Source organism: Mobula birostris, chromosome 16 (assembly GCF_030028105.1).
Source record: "Mobula birostris isolate sMobBir1 chromosome 16, sMobBir1.hap1, whole genome shotgun sequence".
Taxonomy (NCBI): Eukaryota; Metazoa; Chordata; class Chondrichthyes; order Myliobatiformes; family Myliobatidae; genus Mobula; species Mobula birostris.
The window spans coordinates 35,838,576-35,860,812 of NC_092385.1; the positions used below are offsets into that span (position 1 = coordinate 35,838,576).

The window sequence follows — 22,237 nt, forward strand, 5'->3', positions numbered from 1 at the left end:
TGTGAATGATTACCTAACCCCATTAGAGACATACCATATTGGCCTCAAGCATGCAACTTTCCCCCATGAGAGTTCTCGTTGCCCTGGTGGAAGCAAGTGAGTACAGCCTCTTTCCAACAAGGAATATTATTTCCCTCGGCTGAGAATTATTCTTAGAAAAAATAGGAAGTTGTGAGACTGCCACTATCCCTTTCCAGAATTCAGTTTTCAGACAGATTTCTAGCTGCTTCCAATGTTTATCATCATTATGTAGAGTTTGATGTCTCATTATGACACTGTAAAACAACAGTGCAGCTGTGGCACTCTGGGTCTTGCTATGGCAGGCAGGTAGGCCTCTCTGCCTCATGTCGTGTCCATCTCTTTCAAAGAATGTTGGTGATATTGTAGGATGGTATTGGGGTTCTGCATTTATGGATTGGACTATTAAGTTTATGGACCGTTACTTTTTTCAGACTTAGGGTTTTTATATATTTTTAAAAATTGCCCGTTCCTTTTCTGTTTTGTTGTACTTGTTTTTTTTTGGGGGGGGGGCGGGAGATGTTGATGATTGGGATGCCATTTTTTCGTACAGGGGAGTTTGATGTTTCTCTCTGAATGACTTTCACACTTTCATGGCTCTCTGGAGAATACAAATTTCAGAGGTGTATATGGATACATGCTTTGATTATAAATGAAACTTGCTGAGATCATTTGCTGTCCTTTCTAACAATCCATGCTAGTATTTTCCATTTTCTCAGTCCCTAACTTAGATACTTTGAAATTCTCTTCTTTGATTTCCAGAATCTTTCTAGCCATTTCGCCAGCTTCCCTTTCATAATTAGTGCTGGAAAATTAGAGATTCCGACCTGGGAATGGCTGGAGGCTTGCAAGATTGCCATCTCAGCACCACTAACAGAACTGGATCGAGAAAGAGTTGGAGTGACGGTCAAAGCCTCTGGTCCCTGATTAGTAAGTAGTTTCCGCTCCTTTGAAAAAAACAAAACTTGAGATTACAAAACTTGACAAGCAATGTAATTCTTATATAAACATGTCTAACTCATGGGAGCAATTCATGCACATAAAAAAGATCCAAATACTAATGAGATCTAATCAGAATTTTTAAGCTAAATACCTTCTCTTTTAATGCATCTTGTGCAAGGGTTGCTTTTTTCCTTTCCTGTTCAACTTTCAACTTTTCCACTTCCAACTGTTTACTCAGGGCATTCTAATAAGAGAAAGTATCATGAGTTGGATTGAAAGACAATAGTCCAGCAGACTAATTAAATGTGAGCTTTTTGTTACCTTTTCCTTTTTTGATTCTTCAAGAGCCTTAATGTATTCAGACTTCAGATTGTCAAAAGCCACACGATGCCTGAAAATAGTAAGTGCTTATTTTCCAATAACTTAGCTCACCTGTATCAATGCTAATAGCAAGTAAAAGAACAGTTTAATTAAAAAATCCAGACTTGTACAAGATGTTGCATGAATACATGTTATTAATATGCAAATTTTTCTGTCTTATTATACATGTTACATTGTAAACCCTGTTGTCACATTGCAAATTCCTATATCCAAATTAGTAATTATTTTTGCCCATGGAAAATAACCCAATTTAGCAAATTTCCCAGCTTGTTATTACCGCAAAGGTACAGAATGTGTTACATGAATTAATAGAAAAACTTGCTTTTCATTTTACTTCATCTCAATGCTTCAAATAACTTAGTTACTTTATATAAATTGTAATTTTTACTTCCTTTAATATTTGATTATTTTGAATCAATTTTAAGGCTTTGATCATCAGAAACATGTAAATGCAGTTGAAATGCCTTTGAAGGCAGTGAACTGTCAAAAGGCCTTCAAGGATGTTTATAGACTGGGCCCTAGGAACTGCTACAAAGACTAATCACTACTGAGAGCACCCTGACTCCAACAACAAGACTTAGAGCAGGGGTTCCTAACCTTTTGACACCGAACCCATGAACACTACCTCTACTTTTTTTTGTATTTATTTCTGATTTTTGCACTACTTATTTTAAGTATTTAATATGCACACATATACACAAACACATACATATACTGTAATTCCGCTTTTTTTTCATATACTTATCAAGTTCTGCATTGTACAACTGGTGCAACATTAACACATTTCACAACATATTAAACCTGATTCTGAAGTGTTTGTTTACAGGCAGGCACAAGAAAAATTAAATTACTATGTAGATCCAACAGGTGGCACTCTTTGGATTAAAACAGGAAACATTCATACAAACCCAAAAAAACAATGACATGCATGTGTCTAAAATCGGGCAAACATGTTAAAATTAATTTATTTCACATTATTGGTATAAAATCTATTGATTTTGGATCTTTCTGGAAAAAAAAATTAACAAACAACATTTTTGTTTCAAAAGCAACTAACGTTTCAATTATGAAGCAGTAACCGGGGTAGAATCATCTTCAGCTAAAAGTCAACTAAATTCAAACTGAGGATTTATGTGATACACACAAAAAGCTGGAGGAACTCAGTAGGCCAGGCAGCATCTATGGAAAAGAGTAAACAGTCGACATTTCAGGCTGAGACCCAAACATCGATAGTTTACTTCCCCCCCACCCCCCAAAATGCTGCCTAGGCTGCTGAGTTCCTCCAGCATTATCTATTCCTTTGATTTCTGCAAATGCAAATTTTATCTTGTTTGAGAATTTACGCAAGTATGTATAATTTAGATTTTTCACCCCAATGGAGAAATTCTCAACTACTGAGTAAATAAAGTTTGGCAAATCACTGTCCACCTGTTTCTATTTCCCAATATTGAAAAACTATAGTAAATTATTGTTATATTTGAAGAGTGTTTGGCACATGCATGGATAGGTGGTTTGGGAAGAGGAACGGATTGTTATAGATGACAAATGAGTGAACTAATGGCAGAGTACAATTAGACACTTCAGAACATGAAGGTGTGGGGGAAAGGTGCTGAAGATGAAAGAGGATTATGGAGATGGAGGCAAAGAGAAAGGAAACACCCTATTGTTGTCTGGGAGAGACAGATGTAAGAAATGAGATTGCATTATCGACGACCACAGAAAACAGAATAGAGTGTAAACATAAAATGAGGGAAAAGAAAGGCACAAGAACAGTGATATGGAAGATGGTATTGTCAGAAAAAGTAGTTCCAAGATGGAAAATGCAGTGGAAGGAACAGTGTGGGTAATAGAAAAACAGAAAACGTAAGTAATAAATACTGACTAAAAATTGCTGGACAGTATTGGTTGAGGAAGACTAATGTACCTAATGGATAGATGAAGTGCTCGAGTTCTTTTTGATCTAGCCTTCCCCTTAATTGATGGTACATAAATATTAGTATACATTATTAATAAGGGTGGATGAATAATAGAGTACAGTAGCATAGACATACAGAGATTTAAAAACTGGGAAAAAGGATTGTTAAGACAAACAACATTGCTTAATACATCAATGACTTGAGCATAACAGCAAGGATGCAATCAAAATTAATACAGGAGATTGGCCACACCAGAGATGGGTATTATGTGACTTCTTGACACCTAATTACAGAATGGATTCTCAATTTAATGGTTACAAAGATAGTCAGAATAGAATAGGAGTGAAAGAATACCGTAATAAGGATCAATTTAGAATTCGCTTAGTCAGTAAGGAATAAATTTACAGGCAGTAAAGTTTACCCACTAAGCATACAGAATTAACTCAATTAAAATAGGAATAGAGAGGATTGAATAAGAAAGTTTCAAGTTATAGCCAAAAAAATGTTTCGATTGGTGGTATTGATAATTACTAAAAGAGGAAATGAATACTTAAATGCATAGTAAATTGTCCAAATTGCCATAAATGTCAAAACTAAAATATTTAAAATCTACAGAAGTTATTTAAGGCACAAGATTCAGGTGCCATTTTAAATATCCCAATTTCTCTAATTATAAATTAATTAAATTAGCATTTTACTCACCTGCTATTTTCATCTTCAGTCTTTTCAAGCCTGGCTCTTTCCGACTCCAACTGAGCTAGCAACCTGCTCTTCTCTTGACGCAATAAGCTGTTTTGTGAATCCAGTGAAGAGATTTGCATTCTAAGAGTAAGCAGTTCTTCTGAGACCGTCCGCTCTTTTTCTATAGCAGCTGCAAGCTGAGCTTGACTATCAGCTAACAAAGAGAAAGATTTTTTTTTGGTGCATTAACATCTCCATGGGTAATAAACTGCAAATTTTACTTCTCGTTATTGTACATGAAAGCGTTAGTTACTAAAAGTAACTTTTTCTGTTATCTAAAATGCAACTATTACAACCATCAAGTGCACAATTTTCTTCACCTTCATTTAGTGATTGGAACAGCAGCTAAGTTCAACCAACACTCTGCATTTGCAATTTCAAGGTAGTTCATCTGCAAAAAATCAAGCTGTTGCTTGTAGGAAGTGAACTAGGCATACAATTAAAGCCATGTAAAACAAATGTGTGTTGGACTGATCACAGTGATGCTGGGAGAGATCTTTCTGATCCCAAGGCTTTTACTATGTATATCAGAGTATTTTCCAAAACATTACTAGCTTTAACATAGCAGAAATGAAGCAGCAGCAGTTACCTGGCATTGTTTGAATGGCATTCAAAACAAATCTCCTGAAGTACCACATGATCTCCAGCAAAATTAGACCGGATATGATTATTAAACAATTTAGCAAGCAGCAAAGATAGATTACATTAGCTGACTCATATGAGAAAATAAAATCAGAATCAGCTTGGACCAAATGGCACTCATTTTAATATTGTAGTGTTTAATTATTCTTTACTTCCCCCAAGAAGTTATTCCGAATATTTTATAATTTTGTTATTCAACAAAGTACAAAATCATTCTACACAATTATTTTCCACGAAATCCAGTCTACAGCAATTGTATGAGAGGAACACTTCAAATACTTAGTAGTTCAGGCAGTACAGTTGAAAGCTGCAACTTAAGATTCGAGTTAAATTTCTTCCAGCTATAATAATTGGAGTTATCATCACTGACATACGATTTGAAACGTGTTTTGTGACAGCAGGACAGTGGAAAGACAAATCTATAAATTACAAATAGTGCAAATAAAAGGCATAATAAGGTAGTGTTCATGGATCATTCAGAAACCTGATGGTACAGGGAAAGTACACGTAGAAAGCAAACTAAACATATTACATCAAGGCCAATGAACAATTACATAGAAAATCTATTAGTATTCCATAAAGGTTTAACAAATACAATTCAATTTTTTTAATACTCAAGTAGTTGACTGGTAAATAAGCTCAATGTATGCATAATATTATTGTTAGTTACCTAGTCGATTAGACAAGCTCTTTTCCAGTTTTTCCCAAGTTGCTGACTGTGCCACAAGCGTGGCCTGTAGATTTTCAATCTGTCGCAGAAGTGGTCTGCTTGCAGATGTAACACTTTGGCTTAACTCCTGGTTTCGATTATCTGCTTCCTGAAGTCTCTTTAAAATTCATACATTAAAAATATTTACCTTATGGGGTATTTTAGTCTCATCAGATAAGCAAAATATAAAGTTATATGTAATTATAGTTATAAATAATCCAAATGGATTGAATGGCCCAGATTACATGGGCAAAAGAAAAGTAAAGAAATTGCAACACAAAGCTATAATTCATTTTAATATTGGAAATCAAAATATTGTATAATGGATTGTATATTGTACAATTGTATAATCTCTCCCTCTTCAAAAAAAAATTATCTGCCACATTTAAAGATCAAATAACCATAATGCCAGATGTCATGAAAAGTTTTATTTTCAAGTTTACCTATCCCCAAAGCCAATGACATCACACTCTTCAACTTGCTAAAACCTTATATAACACAAAGTTCTGAGAGGCTGTGCTACCTGTAATCTTCAGATTATACAGTCACACAGTGAAAGATTTACAGATCCTTAATGTGACCAGCTGTTATGGATGACACTGATCTAGTCTCTTCTTGATCTACGTTACAGTTGAAGCAAGGACATGAATGGTTTTCTGCATACAACACTCTGGTCAAAGAGGTTGTTTGCCAAGATGATTAAAGCAGCTACACTACCAGTTAAATATAGTTCTTCATAGAATAACCTGACCCTTCCCCCACCCCTCGGCAGATCAAAGTCTCCTTAGCCAACAAGGAATTATAATAGCGATCTGGAGTACACATTTAACTAATTTTCACCTATTCTAATCCAGAGGTATGAAGGCTAAGCTTGTTACTGTGTAAATAATAATATCTGAATCAAAGAATTTTTTTTTTATCTATGTATACTAAAGATGTTTGGTTCAGCCCGTAAATATGTTTAATTTGACAGGAAAATTATGCCCAAAGTACAAAATGTACTGAGCTTGCTTTCTTTCCAGTTGTCTCCTCCTAAATCATCCAAACCTGATTTCATAAATATACAGTGATAATGAATACCTGTTGAAGTTCACTAATTTCTTGACGCAAGTAGTCCTCCTTCCTGGCTTGCTGTTGTTCAGCCCTCTGGAGACCCAACCGGAGATCTGCCACCTATATACCAGCCAGAAGTAACCAGATTAACACACTATGCAACATGTAAACTATGCAAGACAATACTAAGCATAACATTCAAGGTTTTTTTTTCCCCCCTATTTTAACAGACTGACTAGAAACTGAAACGTATAATTTATAACTGAGGATGCAGTATTAAAATACACAAATTTAAATATTTTAGAAAACAATTATACACAATAATTTATAATAAAATATACCAGTCCTTTCCAGCTTATGATATAAACATGCATTTGGGAGAGAAGAGGAATGGATTTGCCAGTTAGTGGGGCTGCAGACATCTTCTGCCATTCCGACTTGCACGTGGTCCAGGTCAAGAACAGTTCATAGGAACAGAACACTGCCATAACCTGGGGTGGGACCTATAAAACTTATGAAAAACAAAAGGTAAACATCTACCACCTGTTCAGCAGCCACTGCTGTTATTTGAACTTTCAAGGACTCTGCATCTCATGCTCTCAATATTTACTGTTTGCTTGTTTATTTATTTATTTTGAATTTGCAGTTTGTCTTTTGCACATTGACTGTTTGCCTGTCTAATTGTGTGCGGTCTTTCAGTGATTCTATTGTGTTTCTTAGATTTACCGTGCAAGTCTGCAAGAAAACTAATCTCAGGGTTTTATATGGTGACATACATGTACTTTAACAGATACATAAATTTGTCATATTTTGCATTGTACACTCTGTGGCCACTTTATTAGGTGCACTTGTACATCTGCTCATTAATGCAAACATCTAATCAGTCAACCATATAGCAGCAACTCATTGCAAAAAACCACTTAGACACAGTCAAAAGGTTCTGCTGTTGTTCAGACCAAACATCAGAATGGGGAAGAAATGTGATCCAAATGGCTTTGACTGTGGAATGACTGTTGATGCCAGATAGGGTGATTTGAGCATCTCAGAAACTGCCGAACTACTGGGATTTTCATGCACAATAGTCTCTAAAGCAGGGGTTCCCCAACGATTGGTCCATGGTAGTAAAACAATGCTATTAAGCAGGGGTCTGTGGATGCCAGGTTGGGAATCCCTACTCTAGAGAATGATGCAAAAAAAAAAACACCACAACAAAACATCCAGTGGGCGGCAGTCCTGTGAGTGAAAACACCTCTTTAACGAGATAGGTCAGAGGAGAATGGTCAGGCAGGTTCAAGGTGACAGGGAGCCAACAGTAACTCAAATAATCACACGTTACAACAGTGGTGTGCAGAAGAGCATCTCTGAAGGCACAACACATTGAAGTTGATGTACCACAGCAGCAAAAGACCACGCCGGGTTCTCCTCCTGTGCTTATAGTCACAGTGAATATTGTTCGATTGATGATTTGTAGTAGTCTACCATGTAATTTTAATCAAAAGCATTTTCAGGAAGTTCAATTAACCAAATTTATTGCAAGAATAAGCACCATAACAATTATACTAACTTGAACTGCGAGCACCTCCTGTTGCTGCCTTGCCTCTTCCTGGGCTCGCTCCAGAGCCACTGACAGTGCCTCCTTGGTTTTAATCTCATGACTCAGAGCTGCCTCCTGGGCTTCACTATCTTTAGCTGCATTTACCCTATGTAGTTCGGCAAGCTCCCTGAAAATAAAAAAATTAATGTCAAGAGAAATTACTAAAAACCTATAAAAGAGAAAATAAGTGTGAATCAGAAATTCAAAGCTGTTCTCTGAACCAAGGAGGGGGGCTAAGTAAACTTAATAGTTAGTTCTTCCTAAATTAGGCCAGTTCTGCATAAACAACAAGCTCTACTCGAGTGAACAAAGACTGGAAACGGGATTACATATTGCAGCCAAAATCCCTGGCCAGGTCCATCACGTGAAACTAGCTCCCAACGATAAACACTACAGAATTAGTAAACTTGCTGTTAAAAACCAACTCATGCTCTTGGAAAGAGAGGAGGGACTTTTACCAAATTACTGTCTGCAGAGCACAGGAATGGGCTTTCCTCATTTAGGTGAGAAATACAGCAACTTGAAACCCTGAAGCAAAATGGTAACGCGAAACAGTATTCAATAAGTAGCTGTTCACTTTAATATATCCTGTGCATTCACAGACTTAAAATAATGTTGAACTATTTTCTTCCAGCCCTTGAAGTATGAAATGTAAATCATATATCCTACTCTTACTTGTATGAGTTGTCAAGTGCAGACTGAAGGCTACGATTATTTTCTAGAAGCTCATCCATGTTCATTTGAAATTTGCTAATCTCTTTTTCTTGTCTCTCCACCACATCATGCAGCTTCTTGATATTCTCTCGATGCTGTTTTTCCACTTCTTCTTTACCATCAAGTACCTGCAACAAAAAATGAAAGAAAACTCCCATTTAGGCTAATGTATATAAAACTAGTTGTTAAATGTAAGCTTCTAAAGTGTTAACTTTCAAAGTCAAACTAAATTGCTCACTTTTCTGAAATATATATTATGCTATTAACCACCGCATACAAACAGAATGTAACGCTATAAAAGAGAGGATGTTGTCAGGGCCTGACCAAAACATTATCCTTAGACTTAATACAAAACAGAGTGGTATTTCAAAGGTAATTACGTTGTTGCTGGAAGCAATGTTTTAATATTCTGAGACCATTTTTAAGAACAGCATGAATTTCATTCTCTCACCTGCTGTAGGTGCTTAATTTCCTCCTCTTGTTCTTTTGTCTTCTTACTTTGTTTTGAAATTAGTGTCTCATGTTCTTTTTCTTTCATCCTTAGTTTCTTTATTATGTTTGAATTGTGCAAGTGTTGCTTCGAGAGTTTCTCTCCTGAAACCATGAATGGTATATTGAACATAAATTTGTCTTCTGACTTCTTGTTTCAAGCAACCAAAATAATACTTAAATAAATACTTTAAGTAATTTTCTAACAAAAGCAAATTGCAAATGAGGTCTAATCATTCTTTTTCCCCGTGTCAAAAGTTGTGGACCTGAACAGCAGCAATTTTCTTTCATTTATTCCCATGTTTGCCACATTTACATGTCCTTATAAAGATAAAAATTACAGATCCACACTGCACACACGGGTGTATACTTTGTTACAATGTTTCAATTAACTGACATATACACAGAATAAGTAACCAAAAGGAGCTTGTGAAATTATACAGTAAGTATTTGCATCATTTCATTGTGATACAGCACAATTTTGGTGTTACACACCAGATATTTCTTCCTGCTCATTTAAGCAGCAAACCAAAAAGAATCTCAGTAACAACCAAGCACTCGGGTTGCTACCAAACTGGGCTCATGCTAAAGACCTGTCATAAAGCTTGTTATAAAAGAGCTCTCAAAACAAATCTCATAGCTTCAGTCAGTGTTAACGTATCCCACTTCCAGTCGGAAGCAAAGATACAACAATGTTAAAAGAAGAATTGAGAATGCTGCATTATTTCATTAGTACAAGTATCAGATTTTGTAATACTTTACAGGATTTTAAGCAATGATCTTTCTCTGATGTGTGGAATGTGAGTATTTGGGATATTACATATATTTAATGTGATTGTGCTTTAAAATCTTGATCTCATTTTTCCTACCCTCCTCCAACAGTCCTCTGATCTGTTCATCCTTCTCCCGTACCAGATCTGCTGTTTCATTTGAAGTAAATCGAGTAGCGAGCTCCGCCTTCAGTGCTTTTAATTCCTAAATGCTCACAAATTGTAGGAAAAAAGTGAATTTAACATTGAAAACATCTCCATAAATTCTTAATTATAAGTTTCAACATTCTTTCAAATATCATTTCCATTTCAACTATATACATTCACCTATTTAGAGGTCTGTGCTCAAAACTACTCCTGTAGCCCTAAACGTACAAGAAATGGGGGGGGGGGGGGGGGGAGAAATACAGGTGATAGGATAGTTAAAGCTCAATAACCTAGCATGTGCTGCACCTGACAAATGCACTAATTAAGCCTACGTCAGCACTGGGGAACCTCGAGCACTGCCCCAATGTCATTCTCAGTGTTCCTCGATGATGCCCTGTGTCAGTCAGATTGTTCCAACTGCCACCCAAGTGTCCCCTTGGCATCTCAATGTCAGCCTAGGTGCTCTTAGGTACAAATCTAGTATCAGCCTTTCACTTCCTGAGAGTCATGCCAACATCAGCCTGGGCAGCCAGAGTAATTTACCGCTATTGTTTCCTCAGCATTGCCCGAGTACTCAGTCTGTTCTGCCAAAGGTCAGCCTATGCACCACCTCAGCACGACCCTATCGTCTGCCCTGGCCACCCTTTAAATCTACAAGAGCATCTTCCCAGAATTTCGCCATAACAATCTCCCTGCATTGGCCCAGCCTCAAAGCTGTCCCTCCTTTAGCCCAACAATTCCCTCACACAGCAGTTACTGCAGCATGCCAGTTAGTGAAGCACGAGATGCCCAAGCACCCTCTGTATTACAGTATTTCCTCTCCATCTTTATTATATGCTTATACTTTAATTAAAACTTGAATGTGGATTTCTAGATTTTAACACAAGAAAATTCAAGCAATAGTAACAACACTGCTTACTTTTTTAATATCATCCCTTTCTTTACAAGCAAGTTGGGTTTTCTTTTCAGATTCTGCAATGCGCTGAGTGAACTCGTCCTTTAGGGATGAGATACTGGTGCTTTCTTCCTTTAGTCTGATCATTTCACTTCACATGTAGAAAATGAAGAACAAACATTTATTGAAATCATTCAGAATTAGAGACTGATGGCTGTTACTAGATAACAGGAAAATTAAATCAGTGTATTTGTATTCATTGGTTAAATGAATCTCTATGAAATTTAGCCAAAAATATCCACACCTTACTTTCTAGACAAAACTGAAAGGTAGCAGTTAAATGAATGGACTTTACTTGCAAAAGGTAACTTTTACCTTCCATAAACTGAACACAGAAGCACTAAAGCAATCATTTGTTCTACATTTACAGGTACTTTAGCAAGGCATTACTCTTGCATTATGGTGGATAGAATCAAGAACTACGATTCACATATAGAACAAAAACTAAATCTGACAATGTGCTGTGTCACACTGGCGTAGTAACACACCACGTACTTTGATTCCTTATTCTGCCTTAACACTATTTTATCACAACAATTATTGAAGTGTTTTTAATATCCCAAGTAACTGAAATATAAGAAATACCCACAACCAGAACAAGATTTTGCTTTACCAGTCCTCAATAGTGGCAGAAAGGATCAAATATTGAATAAAAATAAGCATTACTAGAGGTTACTAGAAGTGTTGAATTAATGACCAAGTAAAATATTTTTATAGCTTATCTATACAAATGTTTACATTTAAAATGGAAGATGTACTCTGGAATACAAAACAAATAAAACTGTTTTAAATACAAAGAAAATAACGTATTGTTGCCTTTGACATAATTTCAAAATCTTAGCTAAATCAATTAAACCAAATAATATTTATTCATTCCACTCCTGTATTTTCAACAGCACAGTACTCTATTTCTCAACGTGAAACAGGGAGCGAGTTTGTAATTCTGCAAGGAGGGTGTTGCGAGGGTGAAGTGCCACGGGGAAGGTGTGGGACAGGAGGTAGAGGAGTGCCAGGGGCTGGGGCGGCGTGAGTACAAACCCTGAGAAACCAGGCAACGCCATTTGGTTCTAAACAATTGATTTATCGATCATTAGAGAATGTCTCTCAGGTGCTTCCTGCTCCCTCCCCACACCTAGTTCATAATACCCATATCAGAGTCAGGTTTATCATCACTCACACATGTCATGAAATTCATTTTTTTGTGCTGCAGCAGTACAATGCAATATACAAAATTACTACAGTACTGTGCGAAAGTCTTAAACACCCTGGCTATATATATGTGCCTAAGAATTATACACAATTCTGAATAAAAAGAGAAAATATGATTTTTTTTTAAGTGTTTTCTTCTATCACCCTGTGTAGCCTATTTCCTTGTACATCTAAAGCAAGGGCAAGTCAATAAACCTTACTTACTCTTTCAGGTTATCAATTGCCTCCTCCAATGCGGCTTTATCTTTGCTAACAGACAACAATTGCGATTCTCTCTTTTCCAACTTGTCTGTCAAATCATCAATAATCTGAAGACCATTAAAAGATAAATATGAATAATACTACATCTTCAAAATCAGCTTTGGCAATATAAAGCAAGCAAATCTGGGCAGGACAGAATTTCAAAACAATGCATTATCATCAAGAGCTGGTAATCAGCCAGACAAAGTGAAAAGCATGATTCAAAGACTATTCTGCGGTAAGACTATCTCACCTGATGTTCACCATCTCATTTCATAATTACCTTGCCTGCACATTTAAATCTTAACTGGACAGAATCTTTACCAAACAGACATGTGAAGAAGATGCTGCAGGACAACCTGTGGAACATGGGATGGAGCAGACACTGAAGTACTATCTGCACCTCAATTGATAATGACCTAGGCTGAGTAAAAAAAGTTCATCTCATTCCAGAGATTTTATCTTACAAATGTAAACTGGCACTCCAGTGTAGCACTGAGAGAGTGTCACACTGTCATCTTTAAATCATATCTGCTCTCAGGAAAAAGCCTTATAGGAAAATATTGGAATTCCAGAAGGAAAACAAAATTGAATCTTTAGAACTATAACCTGTACTCACACTGTAATTAAGAACAGAGGGCACAGCCTCAGGATAGAGGGAAGTCATTTTAGAACAGAGATGAGGAGGAATTTCTTTAGCCAGAGAGTGGGGAATCTGTGGAATACTTTGCCACAGGCAGCTGTGGAAGCCAAGTCTTTATGTATACTTAACGCAGGGGTTGATAGATCCTTGACTGGTCAGGACATGAAGGGATATGGGGAGAAGGCTGGAGATTGGGGCTGAGAAGAAAATTATATCAACCATGATGAAATGGTGAAGACTAGATAGGCCAAATGGGCTAATTCTGGTCCTATATCTTATGGTCTAATGTAATTATATAGTCAAGTCTGCACATAAATATTTTAACATCAAGACTACCATGTAAAATTATGATATATATCATGAATAAGTTTACCTGCTGTAAATGAAATTTTTCTAATTTACTACTGGGCTGGGATTCATCTCCAGCAGTTCCTTCCGTTGGCCGGTTAATTATTGTACATTCTGCATTTTGGTTCTCAATTTCCATCAGGCCAAGTACAGGCAGGACCTCTGGCTGATCGCTGTTCACTGGTGTGGCACTTCGGCCACTCTCTTCCATCTCACTCTCATCCAGTACGTTCTCTTTCTGAGCATCCCTCGTGCTCACTTCCATCTCACTCTCATCCAGTACATTCGCTTTCTGAGCATCCCTCGTGCTCGCTTCCATTTCACTCTCATCCAGTACGTTCTCTTTCTGAGCATCCCTCGTGCTCGCTTCCATCTCACTCTCATCCAGAACGTTCTCTTTCTGAGCATCCCTTTTGGTCCCTTCAACATTCTTCGCCGGCACACCAGTTGACGAACCATTACAGACGGACTGAGTAAGTGATCCCGAGGCCACACTGCATCCCCGACCTGAAGTTTCATCATCAGAATTGATCTCGCTCACACTCCGGCTGTCTAATGACTGCACACTAAAAGCATCGATTCTCTCAAAAGCATCAGAGGAACTGCAGCTCTCAATAAGTTTCTGATATTCATCTAGACCATGATACTCAGGACAGGCTGACGCTGACAGCAGCTGAAAGGATGTCTGCATCAAATGCAGATTAGCCTTTGAATCTACAGCTTCCTGTCTAGAACTCGCCGAACTCTCACTAATCACACTCTCATGATCCAATACCTCAATGTCACTTGTAGTTGATGTTCCTGATGAAAATGTACTAATGGGGGGAGAGGGGGTGTTACTTTGCCGGTCCTCAGATTTTTGCTCTTTTGCTTCCAAAATTGAATCCTTCGCGGAAGCAGTGCGGGATTTTGAAGGACTGTCAGGTGGACTTGGAGATTTTTCAGCATTTTTCTGCACCTTTTCAACGCGAGAGGCAACCAATGCATTTGGCTTGATTACTTCAGAAGTCACAGGCGCATTCTCATTTCTTGCCACAACTAACTTGATTTCATCTTTATTCTGCGGCTCCTCACTTTTGAGAGACTTGGGACTTTCAGCCTTTCCACTAAGCAGCTGATGATCATTCAACTGATCCGTGACCTCCGAATCATTGTGTACTTTCTGAGGGACAGCAGTAGGGTCCTCAGTGGAATTCTCCTTTTCTGGCACATTTAGCTCCACAGATTCCGTGAGATGAATAGTCAATGTTGCCTCTACTTCTTTGGGCAGTTGGGATTTGCTTGGGGGCTTGGACACAACTGATGTTTGCTCTATAATTGCAGTATCTGTTGAATTCAGAAAAGCATTGAAGAATGTCTCCGATTCATCCACCACAGTTCGCGTAACTGGTTTGGTAATAGCTTTTGGTGAAGCCGCAGGGTGAGGTTTGGGGTTGTCATCCGACGATCCCCATTGTGTGGAAACCCATCCTTCATTGATTGAAGAGGTTTTGCCTGGCAATATTACTGTAATTTAAAATAAACAAGGTATCAAATCAAAGAAAACTTTCCATTCCAATGTATTTCTACAGCATTTTACTGAATTACTGAAAGCATAAGGTAATTTGCTCCTAATGCAATAACCTTTGGAAATCAGCATCTTGTAAGATAAGGACAGGAGAAGAGAAGGGCTTTTATGGAAGCTTCTGTAGCAAGACAGGGTATACTGATCTGGCTGCACTACAATAGGAAGGATGTCATTATACTGCAAAGGTGCAAAAAAAAGGGGGTTTACAAGGATATTACCAGGACTGGAGGATTTGAGCTATATTGAGAGGCTAGAACCCTGTAGCCCTGTAGCTCACAGGCAATTCTGTGGACGCAGTCCAGAGACCCGGATGGTAGTTTGCCTCCTTGGTGCCAGGGTCTGGGATATTTCTGATCACGTCCAAGATATCCTGAAGTGAGAGGGTGAGGAGCCAGAGGTCATGGTACATATAGGTACCAATGACATAGGTCGGAAAAGGGAAGGGGTCCTGAAAGGAGAATATAGCGTGTTGGAAAGGGAGTTGAGAAAAAGGACTGCAAAGGTAGCAATCTCAGGATTACTGCCTGTGCTACGCGACAGTGAGAGTAGGAATGCAGTGAAGTGGAGGATAAATGAGTGGCTGAGGGATTGGAGCAGGGGGGAGGGATTCAAGTTTTTGGATCATTGGGACCTCTTTTGGCGCAGGTGTGACCTGCACAAAAAGGACGGGTTACACTTGAATCCTAGGGGGACCAATATCCTGGCAGGGAGATTTGCGAGGGCTACTGAGGTGACTTTAAACTAGAATGGTTGGTGGGGTGGGAATCAAATTAAAGAAACATAGAAAATAGGTGCAGGAGTAGGCCATTCGGCCCTTCGAGCCTGCACCGCCATTCAGTATGATCATGGCTGATCACCCAACTCAGAACCCTGTACCAGCCTTCCCTCCATACCCCCTGATCCCTTTAGCCACAAGGGCCATATCTAACTCCCTCTTAAATATAGCCAATGAACTGGCCTCAACTGTTTCCTGTGGCAGAGAATTCCACAGATTCACCACTCTCTGTATGAAGAAGTTTTTCCTAATCTCGGTCATAAAAGGCTTCCCCTTTATCCTCAAACTGTGACCCCTCGTTCTGGACTTCCCCAACATCAGGTACAAACTTCCTGCATCTAGCCTGCCCAATCCCTTTAGGATTTTATACGTTTCAATCAGATCCTCCCTCAATCTTCTAAATTCCAACGAGTATAAGCCTAGTTCATCCAGTCTTTCATCATATGAAAGTCCTGCCATCCCAGGAATCAATCTGGTGAACCTTCTTTGTACTCCCTCTATGGCAAGGATGTCTTTCCTCAGATTAGGGGACCAAAACTGCACACAATACTCCAGGTGTGGTCTCACCAAGGCCTTGTACAACTGCAGTAGTACCTCCCTGCTCCTGCACTTGAATCCTCTTGCTATAAATGCCAGCATACCATTCGCCTTTTTCACCGCCTGCTGTACCTGCATGCCCACTTTCAATGACTGGTGTATAATGACACCCAGGTCTCGTTGCACCTCCCCTTTTCCTAATCGGCCACCATTCAGATAATAATCTGTTTTCCTGTTTTTGCCACCAAAGTGGATAACTTCACATTTATCCACATTAAATTGCATCTGCCATGAATTTGCCCACGCACCTAACCTATCCAAGTCACCCTGTATCCTCTTAGCATCCTCCTCACAGCTAACATTGCCGCCCAGCTTCGTGTCATCCGCAAACTTGGAGATGCTGCCTTTAATTCCCTCATCCAAGCCATTAATATATACTGTAAACAACTGAGGTCCCAGCACTGAGCCTTGTGGTACCCCAGTAGTCGCTGCCTGCCATTCCGAAAAGGTCCCGTTTATTCCCACTCTTTGCCTCCTGTCTGCCAACCAATTCCCTATCCACATCAATACCTTACCCCCAATACCGTGTGCTTTAAGTTTGCACATTAATTTCCTGTGTGGGACCTTGTCAAAAGCCTTTTGAAAATCCAAATATACCACATCCACTGGTTCTCCCCATCCACTCTACTAGTTACATCCTCAAAAAATTCTATGAGAATCGTCAGACATGATTTTCCTTTCACAAATCCATGCTGACTTTGTCCGATGATTTCACCACTTTCCAAATGTGCTGTTATCACATCTTTGATAACTGACTCTAGCAGTTTCCCCACCACTGATGTTAGGCTAACCGGTCTATAGTTCCCTGGTTTCTCTCTCTCTCCTTTTTTAAAAAGTGGGGTTACATTAGCCACCCTCCAATCCTCAGGAACTAGTCCAGAATCTAAAGAGTTTTGAAAAATTATCACTAATGCACCACTATTTCTTAGGCTACTTCCTTAAGCACTCTGGGATGCAGACCACCTGGCCCTGGGGATTTAGCTGCCTTTAATCCCTTCAATTTACCTAACACCACTTCCCTACTAACATGTATTTCCCTCAGTTCCTCCATCTCACTGTCCCCTACTATTTCCGGAAGATTATTTATGTCCTCCTTAGTGAAGACAGAACCAAAGTACTTATTCAATTGGTCTGCCATGTCCTTGCGCCCCATAATCAATTCACCTGTTTCTGTCTGTAGGGGACCTACATTTGTCTTAACCAATCTTTTTCTTTTCACATATCTATAAAAGAGACTAGGAGAGAGGTTAGTCCACAACAGGGGGATGGGAACAAGTGCAGAGAGACAGAGGGGTGTAAAATAAGGGTAGGAGTAAAAAGTAGTAAGGTGAAAAGTAAAAGTGGCAGGCCGGCAAATCCAGGACAAAAATCAAAAAGGGCCACTTTTCAACATAATTGTATAAGGGCCAAGAGTGTTGTAAAAGCAAGCATGAAGGCTTTGTGTGTCAATGCAAGGAGCATTCGTAATAAGGTGGATGAATTAAAAGTGCAGATTGTTATTAATGAATATGATATAGTTGGGATCACAGAGACATGGCTCCAGGGTGACCAAGGATGGGAGCTCAACATTCAGGGATATTCAATATTCAGGATGGATAGAAATGAAAGAAAAGGAGGTGGGGTAGCACTGCTGGTAGAGAGGAGATTAACACAATAGAAAGGAAGTACATTAGCCGGGAGGATGTGGAATCGATATGGGTAGAGCTGCATAACACTAAGGGGCAGAAAACGCTGGTTGGAGTTGTGTACAGGCCACCTAACAGTAGTAGTGAGGTTGGGGATAGCATTAAACAGGAAATTAGAAATGTGTGCAATAAAGGAACAGCAGTTATAATGAGTGACTTCAATCTACATATAGATTGGGTGAACCAAATTGGTAAGGGTGCTGAAGAAGAGGATTTTTTGGAATGTATGCGGGATGGTTTTTTGAACCAACATGTCGAGGAACCAACTAGAGAGCAGGCCATTCTAGATTGGGTATTGAGCAATGAGGAAGGGTTAATTAGCAATCTTATCGTGAGAGGCCCCTTGGGTAAGAGTGACCATAATATGATGGAATAGAGTGACACAGTTAATTCAGAAGCAAAGGTTCTGAACTTAAAGAAGGGTAACTTTGAAGGTATGAGACGTGAATTAGCTAAGATAGACAGGCAAATGACACTTAAAGGGTTGACGGTGGATATGCAATGGCAAGCATTTGAAGATCACATGGATGAACTACAACAATTGTTCATCCCAGTTTGGCAAAAGAATAAATCAGGGAAGGTAGTGCACCCGTGGCTGACCAGGGAAATTAGGGATAGTATCAATTCCAAAGAAGAAACACACAAATTAGCTAGAAAAAGCGGCTCACCTGAGGACTGGGAGAAATTCAGAGTCCAGCAGAGGAGGACAAAGGGCTTAATTAGGAAAGGGAAAAGAGATTATGAGAGAAAACTGGCAGGGAACATAAAAACTGACTGTAAAAGCTTTTATAGATATGTGAAAAGAAAAAGATTGGTTAAGACAAATGTAGGTCCCTTACAGACAGAAACAGGTGAATTGATTATGGGAAACAAGGACATGGCAGACCAATTGAATAAGTACTTTGGTTCTGTCTTCACTAAGGAGGACATAAATAATCTTCCGGAAATAGTAGGGGACAGAGGGTCTAGTGAGATGGAGGAACTGAGGGAAATACATGTTAGTAGGGAAGTGGTGTTAGGTAAATTGAAGGGATTAAAGGCAGATAAATCCCCAGGGCCAGATGGTCTGCATCCCAGAGTGCTTAAGGAAGTAGCCCAAGAAATAATGGATGCATTAGTGATAATTTTTCAAAACTCTTTAGATTCTGGACTAGTTCCTGAGGACTGGAGGGTGGCTAATGTAACCCCGCTTCTTAAAAAAGGAGGGAGAGAGAAACCGGGGAATTATAGACCGGTTAGCCTAACATCAGTGGTGGGGAAAATGCTAGAGTCAGTTATCAAAGATGTGATAACAGCACATTTAGAAAGCAGTGAAATCATCAGACAAAGTCAGCATGGATTTGTGAAAGGAAAATCATGTCTAACGAATCTCATAGAATTTTTTGAGGATGTAACTAGTAGAGTGGATAGGGGAGAACCAGTGGACATGGTATATTTGGATTTTCAAAAGGCTTTTGACAAGGTCCCATACAGGAGATTAGTGTGCAAACTTAAAGCACACGGTATTGGGAGCATGGTATTGATGTGGATAGAGAATTGGTTGGCAGACAGGAAGCAAAGAGTGGGAATAAACGGGACCTTTTCAGAATGGCAGGCAGTGACGAGTGGGGTACCGTAAGGCTCAGTGCTAGGACCCCAGCTGTTTACAATATATATTAATGAGTTAGACGAGGGAATTAAATGCAGCATCTCCAAGTTTGAGGATGACACGAAGCTGGGTGGCAGTGTTAGCTGTGATGATGCTAAGAGGATGCAGGGTGACTTGGATAGGTTAGGTGAGTGGGTAAATTCATGGCAGATGCAATTTAATGTGGATAAATGTGAGGTTATCCACTTTGGTGGCAAAAACAGGAAAACAGATTATTATCTGAATGGTGGCCGATTAGGAAAAGGGAAGGTGCAATGAGACCTGGGTGCCATTATACACCAGTCATTGAAAGTGGGCATGCAGGTACAGCAGGCGGTGAAAAAGGTGAATGGTATACTGGCATTCATAGCAAGAGGATTCGAGTACAGGAGCAGGGAGGTACTACTGCAGTTGTACAAGGCCTTGGTGAGACCACACCTGGAGTATTGTGTGCAGTTTTGTTCCCCTAATCTGAGGAAAGACATTCTTGCCATAGAGGGAGTACAAAGAAGGTTCACCAGATTGATTCCTGGGATGGCAGGACTTTCGTATGATGAAAGACTGGATCGGCTAGGCTTATACTCGTTGGAATTTAGAAGATTGAGGGGGGATCTTATTGAAACGTGAGAAGGACACCCGCATGGTTTGTTGCCTCCCGGGTGCCAGGGTCCCGGATGTCTCTGACCGGGTGCACGACATGCTGATATGAGGGGGAAAGCAACCAGAAGTCGTGATACATTTTGGGACCAACGACATAGGCAGGAAGAGGGATGAGGTCCTGAAGTGTGAGTTTCGGGAACCAGGCAGAAGGCTGAAGAACAGGACCTCAAGGGTGGCGTTCTCAGAATTGCTGCCAGTGCTACGTGACAGTGATGGTAAGAATTGGAGGAGATGGCAGTTGAATGTGTGGCTGAGGAGTTGGTGCAGGGAGCAGAGTTTTAGATTTTTAGATCATTGGGATCTCTTCTGGGGAAGGTGGGACCTATACAGATTGCATGGGTTGCACCTGAACTCGAGAGGGAGCAATATCCTTGCAGGTAGGTTTGCTAGCATGGTTCGGGAGGGTTTAAACTAATTTGCAGGGGGAATGGGACCCACAGCGATAGAGCAGTGAAAGAAGTGCATGGAGTAAAGCCAGATCTAACATACAGAGAGGCTTTGAGGAAAGAGAAGCAGAATAAACAGTGTAAAGACAGTAAGGTAGAAGGGCTGAAATGTGTGTACCTCAATGCAAGAAGTATCAGGAACAAAGGTGATGAACTGAGAGCTTGGATACATACACGGAATTATGATGTAGTGGCCATTACAGAGACTTGGCTGACAACAGGGCAGGAATGGATTCTCAATATTCCTGGATTTCAGTGCTTTAAAAGGGATAGAGAGGGCGGAAAAAGGGGAGGAGGGGTGGCATTACTGGTCAGGGATACTATTACAGCTACAGAAAGGGTGGGAAATGTAGCAGGATCCTCTTTTGAGTCAATATGGGTGGAAGTCAGGAACAGGAAGGGAGCAGTCACTCTATTGGGGGTATTCTATAGGCCCCCTGGCAGAGCTAGAGAGGAGCAGATTGGGAGGCAGATTTTGGAAAGGTGCAAAAATAACAGAGTTGTTATCATGGGTGACTTTAACTTCCCTGATATTGATTGGCACCTGATTAGTTCCAAGGGTTTAGATAGGGCAGAGTTTGTTAAGTGTGTCCAGGACGGATTCCTGTCAGAGTATGTGGACAGGCCGACTAGGGGGAATGCCATACTAGATCTAGTACTGGGTAATGAACCAGGTCAGGTCACAGATCTCTCAGTGGGTGAGCATCTGGGGTACAGTGACCACCGCTCCCTGGCCTTTAGCATTATCATGGAAAAGGAGAGAATCAGAGAGGACAGGAAAATTTTTAATTGGGGAAAGGCAAATTATGAGGCTATAAAGCTAGAACTTGCGGGTGTGAATTGGGATGATGTTTGCAGGGAAATGTACTATGGACATGTGGTCGATGTTTAGAGATCTCTTGCGGGATGTTAGGGATAAATTTGTCCCGGTGAGGAAGATAAAGAGTGGTAGGCTGAAGGAACCATGGGTGACAAGTGAGGTGGAAAATCTAGTCAGGTGGAAGGCGGCAGCATACATGAGGTTTAGGAAGCAAGGATCAGATGGGTCTATTGAGGAATATAGGGAAGCAAGAAAGGAGCTTAAGAAGGGGCTGAGAAGAGCAAGAAGGGGGCATGAGAAGGCCTTGGCCAGCAGGGTAAAGGGAAACCCCAAGGCATTCTTCAATTATGTGAAGAAAAAAAGGAAGAAAGGAGTGAAGATAGGACCAATTAGAGATAAAGGTAGGAAGATGTTCCTGGAGGCTGTGGAAGTGAGCGAGGTCCTCAATGAATACTTCTCTTCGGTATTCACCAATGAGAGGGAACTTAATGATGGTGAGGACAATATGAGTGAGGTTACTGTTCTGGAGCATGTTGATATTAAGGGAGA

General features: G+C 39.8%; 1 protein-coding gene across 2 annotated transcripts in view; it reads right to left on the bottom strand.

Moving 5' to 3' along the window:
- The window catches only part of tmf1 (TATA element modulatory factor 1), a 41,805-nt gene that overhangs the window by 12,845 nt on the left and 6,723 nt on the right, over positions 1-22,237 (bottom strand). Inside the window, exons 2-14 of one of the 2 annotated variants that reach the window (XM_072280537.1) lie at positions 13,537-15,017; positions 12,485-12,588; positions 11,036-11,162; positions 10,069-10,174; positions 9,162-9,304; positions 8,672-8,838; positions 7,967-8,123; positions 6,430-6,522; positions 5,311-5,467; positions 3,960-4,152; positions 1,282-1,351; positions 1,112-1,204; positions 846-965 (exon numbers count right to left, since the gene is read on the bottom strand). In XM_072280537.1, coding sequence (XP_072136638.1) covers positions 846-965; positions 1,112-1,204; positions 1,282-1,351; positions 3,960-4,152; positions 5,311-5,467; positions 6,430-6,522; positions 7,967-8,123; positions 8,672-8,838; positions 9,162-9,304; positions 10,069-10,174; positions 11,036-11,162; positions 12,485-12,588; positions 13,537-15,017 — 3,011 coding nt within the window. Of the gene's footprint in view, positions 1-845; positions 966-1,111; positions 1,205-1,281; positions 1,352-3,959; positions 4,153-5,310; positions 5,468-6,429; positions 6,523-7,966; positions 8,124-8,671; positions 8,839-9,161; positions 9,305-10,068; positions 10,175-11,035; positions 11,163-12,484; positions 12,589-13,536; positions 15,018-22,237 lie in introns of those variants that run through there. The other variant, XM_072280538.1, reaches the window with a different exon arrangement.